General features: G+C 39.2%; 1 protein-coding gene and 1 long non-coding RNA gene across 4 annotated transcripts in view; one reads left to right on the plus strand and one right to left on the minus strand.

Annotated features, from left to right (window-relative positions):
- The window catches only part of LOC111181481 (uncharacterized), a 544,017-nt gene extending 541,134 nt beyond the window's left edge, over positions 1–2,883 (plus strand). For all 3 annotated transcript variants that reach the window (XR_016387610.1, XR_016387611.1, XR_016387609.1), the window contains one exon: positions 2,447–2,883. This is a non-coding gene — a long non-coding RNA (uncharacterized LOC111181481). The remainder of the gene's footprint in view (positions 1–2,446) is intronic.
- Positions 1–12,767, minus strand: part of ZNF521 (zinc finger protein 521) — a 279,567-nt gene that overhangs the window by 25,740 nt on the left and 241,060 nt on the right. The window contains exons 6-7 of the mRNA XM_089895014.1: positions 3,368–3,499; positions 859–974 (exon numbers count right to left, since the gene is read on the minus strand). Of these exons, the coding sequence (XP_089751140.1) occupies positions 859–974; positions 3,368–3,499 (248 nt within the window). The remainder of the gene's footprint in view (positions 1–858; positions 975–3,367; positions 3,500–12,767) is intronic.

A 12,767-nucleotide genomic window follows, 5' to 3' on the forward strand; every position in this document is an offset into this window, starting at 1 on the left:
TTCCATCTGAAAAATGAAGATATTTATTAGACCCATTTTTCAGATGAAGTAAGAGGGGGAAAAATAGACTTATTTTCTTTTTACAATAAGGGACATTTCTGGGTTAGGATCCAGGTCTCTGACTGACACCAGTCTATTGCTAAGAATAATCAAACTGACCAAACATTTCTATTATATTTTAGAGTTTATACCCTACATTCAGACCTGTTATTTCATTTTTACCTAATGACAGCCCTGTGAGTGTTACACCTGTCTATTATTTCTTCACACCCGAGGTTCTGAAGCATTTTGGACCAGTGCAAGGTCACACATCTAGCAAGTGGGACATTCAAGGCTAAAAAGTCTTTGGGTGCCAAATTTGCAACTATAAGGCTGTCACTAAGTAATAATTATTCTGTTACGTAGAAGAAACACAGTGGATAAGAGTATAGCTTCTTTCTTCTCTTCCCTTCTCCCTTCCAATTTTAAGCCCCTCAGGACAACAATAACCTGGACATCCATCCAGCTTGTAGCCCAGTGGGAACAGAACATGAATAAAACAGAGTTTGGGAGAATGGGCCCTGACAAGTGAGGTGAATGATCCTACAGTCCAGTAAACCTGACCCCTAAGTCTATCACACTGGGTCAGAAGATCCAATTATAGGCCTGTTCTAGTTCTTTTTATGATTGACAGCAGCCAGGGGCAAAATGACTTTGGTGTCTGTTAATCCGGCCTCTAATTTTCCCTTTGCCCCAGTACACACAAAGCATCATGGTGGCCCAGGGTGAGTGATACCGTGAATCCAGATTTAAAATGCCCTTGTTTCCTATAAGAAGAGCAACTGAGTTCAATGCCAGCCCTCCTCATGGGGATATTACCTGCAGCTCTGTTTGGAAGAAAAACTTCTGTGGACATTGTGTGCAGTCATAGATCTTGTCTTCTTGTCCATGGGCAGAGAAAATATGCTGCTGCAACTTGTTTGCTTGAACAAACACTGCAATGATAAAAGAAGAGTGAACTTGGGGTTATTTTCATTCCGAAATGCCCTCCGTCCATGACTCCCTGTGAGCAGCTGCAGACGGGGCAGAATGAATGGCATACCTTCTGGGGGTGACCACTGCCAGGGGCCTGGGGAGAGTGAGTCACACGTGCTCATGGTTGGGTCTCTGGCTTTTGTTAAGATGCACTCTACCGGGCACCTAACTGAACCCAAACAGCTCCAAAGTAAAGGTTTATCGAGGCCCTGCCCCCCATAAATCTTTTAAAATGAAAATTGTCAAATGCACAGCACTGTCTGAACAGAAATGATTCTTATTTCTCAGCAACCCATAGGTTAAGAAATCATAGATGCCAAAACCCTGTTTACTGTATTTGCCTAAAGTCATAGCTACCAAACAGTTCTCTATTTAAATGTGTTAATGCTAAAAATTATATCCCACAGCTACTCTGGGGCACTGTCTATAAATGTGTAACAGAACGGCAGGTAAATTCTCTTTGGATACTTTAAGATCAACTCAGCCTATACACTGAATGCAAGGGTTTCAATAATATAAACATGTTCAATTTTAATGACTACAAAACAAGGCCCTAAGACTGTGTAACAGTTTACCTAGGAGACATACTATTAATAATTAAATTGTATATGCCAGAGGCAGTGTTTGGGTTGGCAGAACTGACTTCTGATGGATGCCTGGTGCACTGTGACCTAAAAAAGTTTGCATCTACAATATTAATCTGTATAGGCAGGGAAAGGATTTATTAAAGATGCTGGTGTTTGACTTTGACTCTAATCATTAAAATTATTCTAATTGCCAGCCAGCCTAAAATATTAGAATATTGTTCTTGTGAGTCATACATTTTAATCATATTTCTCATTACCTTAAAAAACTGCTCAGATGTCTTCTCCCCCCCAACACGCTTTATATTGGAAGGTTGTTTTTTTTTAAATTGCTTTTTCTAAAATTACTTCAAGATACACTAAAACAATTCAGGTCTGTCAGCACAGGAAAGGCAGACCGTTCATGATTAATGCATTTTTGTCTCTTACCTACATCAACCAAAAGAAATGGGGTTTTTATACTGATCTGCAACAAATCTCTATCTAACTTTGCACATTTTACGAGGCTCCTGGCCACAACATGAAAGGGCTGTTTTATTAGGGGTCTTAATCATGAGGAGATCTATGACCCAGTCCTCCTTATGAAGACTAACTAGGAGCTTTTATAAAGAACCCAGACTCCTGACTCATTGTATTAAGACAAATACTACATTATGGTGAAAACATAAATATTTTAAATACAAATTTGGAGGAATCAAAAAATAGTTCCAAAATAAGGAGTGGCTGATGGAATTATTGAATGAAGAAGCCTCACAGGCAAATGGTAAAGGCAGAACCACCAGCATAGTCTGGTACTACTTGTGCTAACTGTGTAGGAACATGGCCTCTCTCTTTTTATTTTATTACAGGACAGAAATCTACAGGCTGAATGCAGTGAAGGTTAATACCAATGCTTTGGAATTTTACACCGCAAACCAGGAAGTCACTTTTGAGAGGAGATGTTTTTGTTTTGTTTTGCCTTTTCTGACAAATAAGAAGGAAACATAGCCTTGAGGGGTTTGACCAATGAGCCCAAGACACAGGCAAAATTATCACAAAGGATTTTCCAAAATAACTTTGTCATTGTTGCGGGAGCAGCAGAAACGTGTGTGATCATATTTCAACCCCTATGGGCTTCAAATTATAGTTTCTGATTTGCAATGTTTCTTTTTTTTTTTTTGCTGCTGCTGCCGAAAACTATAATGCTACAACATCTCATAAAAGTTTCTTCTTAAAAGTGTAAACTTACATCAACTTCTATTTTAAAAATCCAGTGACATAGGAAATAAAGGCCTCATCTAATGTGTTCATTTAATCTGTTTTCTAGTTCAAAGAATTGGGGGAGGGTTTTAATAACGCCTTTATATTTCATAGAGGGAATGTTATAAAATTCTCCACGTTTAAATAACAGACGTGTTGACAACACAGCTGTACTTCTTTTAGTCCCATGTCTTATGATGAAAAAGCCACCTTTGCCTTGCTAACCTTTTAACACCGAGAGGAGAAAAGTGAATGAAACATGGATGTCATTTTACAAATGGAAAAGTGCAAACTTCTGAGAGAACCTGAAATGCCATTTGTTCATCCTGACAGCTCACCTTCCTGACCGTTTGAGCCTCTAAAGTAGGTGGCAATCGATAATTCTAATCAGCAGAAATCAAACGTCTTCTTCCCAAATTGAACTGAAGTCAGATCTGTAAAAGGCCATAGCAGTGGGAAGTATGCCCTGGTAGGAAAGACAGGATGTGGCTGAGAAACTCTCCAGAGTTTTCCAGAAATAATCTTCCTACCTGTAAAGCAGACAGGACACTTGAAGGTACCGCCCATCCCTTCGAAGCTGTGCTCGATCAGGTGGCACTGGAGTTTGGCAGGGGAGTCGAAGGTCTGGCTGCAGAGTTTGCACTCATGGTTCAGTCCTTCATCTGTTAAGGAAAGTGCGTGAGCAGAAAAGTTGACACCCGTCACATCTTTGACAGACTAGTGAGTTAACTATAACTGCATACATTAAACTCTTTCCAGCCCCCAATATAAATGTGTAGTAGTATATATGGTTACTTCACATTATTTATGAATTTATATCAATTGGAAACATTTCTGGAATTTAAAATCGAACGATAACCACAAGGCAGGTTTTATCTTGAGGTAAAAATGCATTTTATTAAGCTTTTAAAAGTAAGATGGGTGTCAATAACGAGGCATCTCCTTTTCTCTAACTAGCAAGATTGTATGGGCTGTGTATTTCCAAAGTCCTGAAATAAAGGAACCATAGAAAAGTGAACAGCTTCTCCCCGGGCCTCTCCTCTGGTTTATCTAGAAGGTTCTAGAGGTTTCTATTACTAACCATAAGGTTTTTAGTGGTTTTCCCATTGAAGACTTCCTTTTTCTACTTCCAAGATTTTCTGGCAATTCTGAAATATTATTAATGCTCATAGTGTTTTATAAATGCTCTTTTTTCTTGCTTGAAACTCCCAGTCCCCCATATCTTCTCAGTTCATTGCTCCCTTTATTTTGTAAGACAGTTTCGGTTTTACCCTCAGATCTAGACTCTGCCTGTATTTCTCCAAAGGCACTTTCATGAGCTCCAGGCTCACTTTTGACTAGTCCTGGAGTTTTCTTTGATATCTCAGGAACAGGTAGAAAAATATTTTGATGTAATAACAATTGCTATATAAAATGAAAAGTTTGTGTTATAGACAGAAAACATTATTTTTTATGTTGTTTTCCTCATTAAAATGTTTATGAAATTATACATTTAAGGATTATTCTAACTTGTTTCAATTTGCAGTCATAAGAAATGAAAACCCATAGCACTAGAACGAACAACCTAACACTTCTTTGGTGCTTACTGTGTTCCAGACACCGTTGTTCTAAGTGCTTGCAGACATGAATTCATCGAATTTAACAACAACTACTATTATTCCCATTTTACAGATGAGGAAAGTGACACCCAGAGAGTTGAGCTGATTTTGCTCTGAGTCATAGGAGCAATACTTGGTGGAACCAGAACTTAAACCTAGGCAGCCTGGCCTCAGGGTCCATGATCTTAGCGGACATACTATGGCATACACCGGCTATTCCCAAGACTCTCATTAGGAAAAGTAAGGGCTAGGAGGCTTCAGTTTAACCTGAAATGTTATCAAGTTATACTTTTATCTTCTCTTGTTTGCAAAGATTAGAAATGCTACTAAGGACCATCTGTGTCAGATAGTCTAGGTCTAGGGAATGAAAGACATATTTACACTGTAGGGGTAACGAGTCTACACTCCAAAGTTACTTCCTTTTACTCAACACCACAGGCATGCAGAAGTCCTTCACCAGTTGATATTACTGGCAACACAAAGGCCCAATTACAAAGTGAATTATTATTAGCTAACTAGTGTAAAATCACTCTATTTGTATTCCTAATCTTTCTTCTCACGCAAGTATGAGTCTTTAGAAGCAGAGGATTGGAATTTGTAAAAAGAGAAGCAAAGCACTAATTAAGCCACCCAGTACTGTCTACATTTCACAGGAGATAAAAACCTACTCTGTATTTGGGTGGCACAGTAAATTCCTTGATGATAATTATGTAAGAAGGAGTTTAATTGTGCAAACTGACATGACTAGGGGTTATACAAAAAGCTTTAGGGATTACATAAGATCAAAGGTTTTTCATCTGTTCCTTTCTCTCTTTTTTTTAATCCTAAAGGCACCAAAATTTTTCAAAATTTTGGATATTGAATAATATAAGAAACACTATTTATTGTAGGGAATTGGGTCAGTAAGTTAATTGTCAGAAATACTTGCCAAATTTAAATGTTTTCTATTTCCTCAGTGCTGTATACCTTTATTGTGATAGTAAGAAGGTTCCTAAGAGTTCTAATTTCATCTTTAAATTATGTGCTTTGCACAAGAACCAAGATGTGGTCTATGGGTGTGAGAAGTTATACACATATGTTCCAGAATTCTTAAACTTGCAACGTTTGTCAAGGAACGTATATAGGCCTGGTGGGTTTTCTTGGGGATGATGATTGACTGTTACATGAACGTAACGTAAATTATGCACGTTAATGTGATCTTCAATGTGATGTCATCTTTCTTGGCTATGAGTATTTTGTTTGGAAAAATAATAGAAGGGAAAATAAATAAGATATATTTATATGAGTATAAGGAAAATGTCCTCATAGATTTTTATTTATTTCCTATCCAAAGAACAGAGAAGTTCCATCACAAAATGTTAAATAATCAAAATTTAGTCCAGTGAATTCACAAAAAGGTGACACATGCTCATAAAGTATTTATGCATTATTAGTGCAGACTTCTTTCCCATGAATTACATGCTTTGTGAGGGCACTGATAGCAGTGATAATAACAATAGCACCCAGCATTTTCAGAACTCTTTATAGTTTAAAAGCACATTGTAATGTTGAAAAAAACGTTGGACGTTCTATCTGCCTTTTATTTCTAAGTTACATAGAGGTTTTTTCCAACAAATAACTTGTCCTAGTTATTTGAGTAAGACAGAAAATATATCTGAATTATTACACAGCAAATGATAGATAAGCAAAAGCCAGGATGCTCCAACCTAGACAATGGACATACCCACCCATTTCTCTCACTGTTGTTAACTTCTCTGCTCATTTTCCCATGTTCACACTTACTTATCACCACAGGGTCAAATGATAATGAATGAGAGAGAGAGGGGGGGACCCAAAACATGGTTACAGCTGGTTAATAGAATTTATTTTGTACTTTTAAAAATTGAAGTGGGGGGGATAGAGAATAATGGCAAACTAATGAAACTTATTTATAATAAGAATTTCAAAAGTTTATACTTAGTCTCTGTTTAACTCAGCTATCATTCATTCTATACTTGCATTGTGTGGCAAAGGGCAGTGTCTTAATTTTCAAAGAATTTCGAAAACACCCTTAGTCCTGGGGGGCCAAGCTCAGTTAAGCTCTGTTTCCTTTAAAAACTGAGCTTCCCTCCTTCTTTCTTCCTATCTGCTAGGTCCTCAAGAACAGTACAGAGTAACCATGGTTTCCATTAAACGTCCATGTTCGTGAGGCGCACTGTCAACACCTCCAGCTTCAGGTCAATTTAAGCCTCAGACTCAAGGACTTTACCCAGGAAGCCACAACTCTCACCTTGTTTCCTAAAGGTGCCAAAAGTTTAAAAAATTCCATCAAAGTAACCATTTCTGCTCTCTGGAAAGGTAGCAACTGACAGTAATTGGATAATAATACAGTCTGACTCATTTATTAAAAAGAGATTCTGAGTCAACTGATTTAACAACCATTACAATATTCCATTAAGAATGTAATAGGCTAGTGCAGCCCTATTTTTTATTAAGAGTTATAGGTGGCATCTATGGAAGAAACGTCTAGATTTTTCTTCCTCTTTTTTGCTTATCTATCTTCTTCAGATTTTCTACAATAAGCATAATTTACCTTTATAGGTTATTTTGAAAATTAAAGAATAAAAAAGCACTGTCTTTTCTATACCCTACTAATAAAGATCGATTACAACACTGAAATTTTGAATGCCAAAAGTTAGACAGGAAATGAGCAATATTATGAAGTACAGAAAAACTCCAATTCTGAACGTTAGACTGAAAAGTATTCTAGCCAAATACATGTGAAAGCAGAAACTAGCACATGGAAAGAGAGAGAGAAACATCACAGTGTGTATTAACCCACTGAATGAGAAGAGTATGGAGCTTTCAATATAAACCCATACCTTTCCAGAACAAACAGAAAACCCCTCTCTCTTGTATCCTGGTGCAGGGGACCATGCGTGCCGCCAGCACTGTGGGTCCAATGTCAGGAAAGGCAAGAGTGAAGCTCTTACCACTGAGAATGTGTTGGCAGCCAGCAACTTCCTGTCCTGGTCAACCACTTTAAAGCATGACCAAAGATGGTTTGGGTATAAATGAGAGAACACTTTAAAGCATGACTAAAGATGGTTTGGGTATAAGTGAGAAATAATGTCATATGTATATAAATTTCAGCTAAAATAATTATTCCCATTTGTTAATCTTCGTTTAAGTGTGAACATAAATGTAAACAGGAATCAAGTCTACATAGAAGAGACTGATGCTAATGTAAATATTTACTCTAATATTAAATGTTGCAAAGGAAAGAATCTGAATGCATAATTGCAATACAACCTCATTGCCTTAGAAGGGAATGTGATAATCATTTACTATAATATGTGCTACAAGAACAAAATCTGTTTGTCTAAGGCCAGTTCAAAGGGGAATGATCATTTCTCTCTCTCCAATTTATAAAACCTGGATGAACACAACTATTAATCAGTCAGTTTTGTAACAGAAAAAATAATAGTTACCCTTCGGGTGCTCAAGTGCAACCCACGTTATAAGCTCCAACACGGCAACTGTTAGCTGAACACAAGACACTGACATTTCAATATAAGCTTTAAACGAGAGAAACCCTTTAAGCAGCCTCTAGACTGTGTGTCTCATGTTTATACTCCTTTTCCTTCAGTAAAAACAAAAATCTAGAGCAGCTACAAGCAAGTGTTCAGTGGTTGACTTACATGTAGCTGTTATCCAAGGAATCACTGGGGGACTCCTAAATCATCTGATCAACACTGCAGCCACTACTAAGGACCAATTTGTAACGGTTTATAAGTAGAACTCCTTCTCTTACTTACCCTCGAGACTGGACAGAAGGGTCCTCCAGCCTCTTCCACTGCATAAATCTATAGGCTAAAGTCAAAGCTAGAAACCCCTCCTGGTGCATCATCACGTGGCAGGGGCCATACTTAAAAGCTCTGAACTGAGTGAGAGTAAACTCTGCCCTCAGAATCCAAACAGAGGAATCAAATGCCCTGCAGTTGCAATTTTTCCAGTTTGAATGTGTGTACCACTGTATCCTTATATATATTTTTAAATCCAAGAAAACTATGCCCTAAACCAATTCCCAACCCCCAACCCTTTACTTTGCTTCTCCTCTTCCCTGAGTTAATTTCCAAGCACACATTTATAAGCTAGGGGTCTGAGGAGTAACAAAGAAAAGCCGTACATGACAAAACTCACCCCATGGCTACGCTGGCTCACCCTAGAAACCAGGAGTAGAAAAATAGGCAGACTGTACTGCAATTTACCATGCACACAGCCATCACATCTTTCTAGGCTCACTGTGCTCAGGCCACTGTAATTTGTTGTGTTACATACAGCACATATTTCACAACTGTAACACAAACACACTGAAGTGCTAATTTGGCAATGGGGAATATTACTCAGCACTCAAAGGCGGCCACTAGATTAGCCATTAAGCCCCCAAAGTAAGGGGGCATTTGAAAATACTGAATATTGTGTGAACCTTGTCCTCACACTAGTTAAAAAGTTTTGCCCTGGGCTTCCCTGGTGGCGCAGTGGTTGGGGGTCCGCCTGCCGATGCAGGGGACACGGGTTCGTGCCCCGGTCCGGGAAGATCCCACGTGCCGCGGAGCGGCTGGGCCCGTGAGCCATGGCCGCTGAGCCTGCGCGTCCGGAGCCTGTGCTCCGCAACGGGAGAGGCCACACAGTGGAGAGGCCCCTGTACCGCAAAAAGAAAAAAAAAAGTTCTGCCCTATCCTTCTGAACAATTCAACATGAAAATGAATGTTGCCTGAAGACTGTCACAGCACTTTCTTGGATTTTTCTCAATGGCAATATGAGAATGTCTGGCACTGTCAGTATTTCTATGCCACATAAGAGAGAAGTACGAGATATAAGCATAAGACTCCCAATAAGACAGGAAGGGCACTGGGAATCCCAAGAGTAAATGAGGATTGGGTACCTCAGCTTTGTCTATCCGTACGCAAAATGTCTAACCTTTAGGTATGTCAAGAAAAGCAAAATGATACACATCCCCTATGCTTCAGCGAGAATCTTATTTCAAGGAGACCTACAAGGTGCAGGTCTGCACTGAACTCAGTTACTACCTGCTTTTGGCCAGTGGTCTAAAGACAATGATGTTTTTGCACTTTATAAGCAGAACCACTGATCCTGACACTGTTATTTCCTGTCTTGAACTTCTCATTATCAGCAGGGCTGGAGCAGGAAATGATTCAACTGGGGTAGGCTGCATTGTACCCAGCAGATTTTAAAGAGCCCAGGGGCTGCCTAGAGCCCCATAAACATCAGCAGCTTGGAAACTAGCAGGCGGTCCAGGTGGGTTGGGATGGGAGAGGCAGGCAGTGGGATTTTAGATGCTCTGAGATGCAATATTGTCCAATTCCTTGGCTATTATTATCAGTTGTGTTAGCAGTTGGGTAGCAGTTATTAGAATATTCTCACATAGGAGAAAACATTGGAAAGCTGTTCAAACAATAAACAATAAAACAAACAACCCACTGAAAAGGTGGCTTTCCTCCACCTGTAGGGACTCCGCAGCGATATTTTGGCTCAAGTTCGGAATCAGGGCTAAGGATGCAGACTAAACCTGACCAGTATGTAGGCACCTCCAGGTCTGCATCCTTCTCTTCACTTTTCTCATCTAAACATGGACCCATAGCTGAAGTCTCAGAGTGTGTATTATACAGTGCTGGCAAGTAGCTTTAAAGGCAAACATCTGGGGTTCAAATGTTTTTATTAAAACAAACAAATAGGGCTTCCCTGGTGGCGCAGTGGTTGAGAGTCCGCCTGCCGATGCAGGGGACACGGGTTCGTGCCCCGGTCCGGGAAGATCCCACATGCCGCCCAGCGGCTGGGCCCGTGAGCCATGGCCGCTGAGCCCGCGTGTCCGGAGCCTGTGCTCCGCAACGGGAGAGGCCACAGCAGTGAGAGGCCCGTGTACCGCAAAACAAAAAAAAACAAACAAATAAACATCAGTTTTTAGTAAGGCACTGATAAAATCACTTTGAGCTCCTCTCACCCCATTCCCCAAGAAAAAACATTCTTAACCAAGAAAAGAATAAAGTAGTACATGTTTCTTAGTAAAAATGTTGTTAACTCTGAAGAAGCAAGAGTGGGGAATGGGGTGGGAGTGAGGATGGAGACCAACTAAGCCTGAAATACAATCTCTAGTTCTGTTTAGAAGTTAGGGTTGCTTTAAAAGAATAGCTCCTTGTATAAATCTTTGATTTCACTATATGCAATTGTGTTCCACGGAAAGAGGTCCAGTTTATTTGAACAGTCCATTTCCTCCTTATCTATGTTCACTTGAATTAATGAAAGCAACCCTTTCTCTTTTACAAAGTTTTTGCCACCTGATCTTTAGTGCTGCTCTGCTCTCTGCCTTGACAGAAAGTTTGTGGGTGCACAAGACAGTATAAAAATATTCAGTTCCACTTCACATAATAATTAGACATACAATATGATTGGAAACAGCATGCTCCCAATTTCACAATTCAGTAATACATTTCAGCTCTTGCCTCACCTGTTAGAGAGAGGCAGGGGCCAGCCCCAGACATTGTCATACCAAGAGAGCGCCAAGAACTAAATTTGGGGTTGCTCAACAATTCATGCTACAAGGCCCATTCCAGGAGGGCAAGGACATTTGCCTGTGTTGTGTATTGATGTTTGCCAAGTACCTACAATAGTACATGGCTCCAAGTTGAGACTCAATAAATACTGAATCTATGGGAAATATATACTTAGCTGGTCCTACATCTAATTTCACCAGAACAAACTGCCAAGACTAACACCAAAACAATGTTTATTATTTATCAATTGAGTTTTAAAACTTTGTTCCATTCCCTTGTACACTAAAGCCCATGCATGTGACAAATGTGGACCAGCAAAATTTACCTTATGCTACTTGCCTTCATTATGTTTTGAAATAAGATTAAAATGTTCTGGCAAACGAAGTATTAACAAAATAACTATCTTATTTGCCAACTTATCTCTGGCAGGAAACTGATGAGTCAAACTTATCCATTATTTCAAGAGAAAAAATGTTATTATGCATTTTATTTCTGAGATACCAAAAAAAGAGAACCATATGAAAGAAGGGATAATTACCTTTTATTTGTCTCAAGTCACAGAGAGGACTCTATAGCATACATCCATGATGTGCAGTTCATGTTTTAAGCGATTTTTAATAGTTATGCATTCTTATATTACAAAGCTCTGTTCTTTTTCACTAAATCAGATGTATGCATTTATTACCCTCTTTGCTTGAAATTTCTTTTATTTGATATTAAATACCTGTTAATGCCCTCACATCTGGGACTTTCGGCACTAGCGGAAGTACAGGTATATTTACCTTCAAGTACTGTACCAAAACATCACAGAAACTGGTAAAATTGAAAGAGTTCATGCAGTATAGACTAAACGTAACCTGCTTTAAAGCTCAATCTATTGGGAAAACATCCTGGAGAACTGAGATGGTGCAACCATCAATATGAATTCCACACAGCAGTAAGCCAGCAACTCCAGCCCTGCCCTGGACACAGCTCTCATCAGGTGTGTTTCCGTGTTCCTGTGCTGAGTTGATGGCAAGGGTCAGGGCCTTTTCTTTCTTTCTTTTCTCAACACCGAAAATCAGTCTATTCTTGCTAAAGGCATAGGTTGCTATTGCTGATGATTTAAAAACAAAACAAACAGAACCCCCCCAAACCAAACAAGAGCAATGGAATGAGGTTTACCAGCTTCGGTAGGTACTACGGATTCCAACAACCATGGGGCTTTTAGTGCCTACAGGTTTAAGACAAGAAACGAGCCAGACATTTCCAAAGAAAATTATCTTTCTAAGAAACTTATATTTTTGATGACTTATGGCAAAGATGACATCTTTTCCCCTAAACCGTGGTGTTTAGAATCAGGATTCAACACCACAACATAGGTTAAATCTGCAATGGAGCATGAGGGTATAAAGGGGGCCAGAAGCTCTCAGATTTCCAAGGGACCTTATCCAGGCCCTTTCACTTTGTCTGTAGCGATACTAAGAAAGTCCTAAGCAGCAATGCAAAAATCACAATACTGCAAGTTATTTGCAAATGACTCACATTGTTATTGTTCTGTTGGTGTGACCTTAGAAACTTGGCCTTGAAGAATAAAAAAAAAAAAGGTAATGGCGCAATAAATGCAGTAAGATTTCTAAAAACAGTTTATCAGAACTGTGCTGTGAAACTTGAATTCTTCTAATCAGGCCATGCCACCCCTTAGAGAAATTTTCCTGTGCATTATTAAAGTGATATACTGCAGTACCAGTTAGAGCTCCATAACCTTTAAATTGCCGGATTGTAATCAAGGCCACTAG

The sequence above is a fragment of the Delphinapterus leucas genome, chromosome 14 (assembly GCF_059928025.1).
Source record: "Delphinapterus leucas isolate spDelLeu-1000000601 "Yukka" chromosome 14, BTC_Dleu_Yukka2, whole genome shotgun sequence".
NCBI classification, from domain to species: Eukaryota; Metazoa; Chordata; class Mammalia; order Artiodactyla; family Monodontidae; genus Delphinapterus; species Delphinapterus leucas.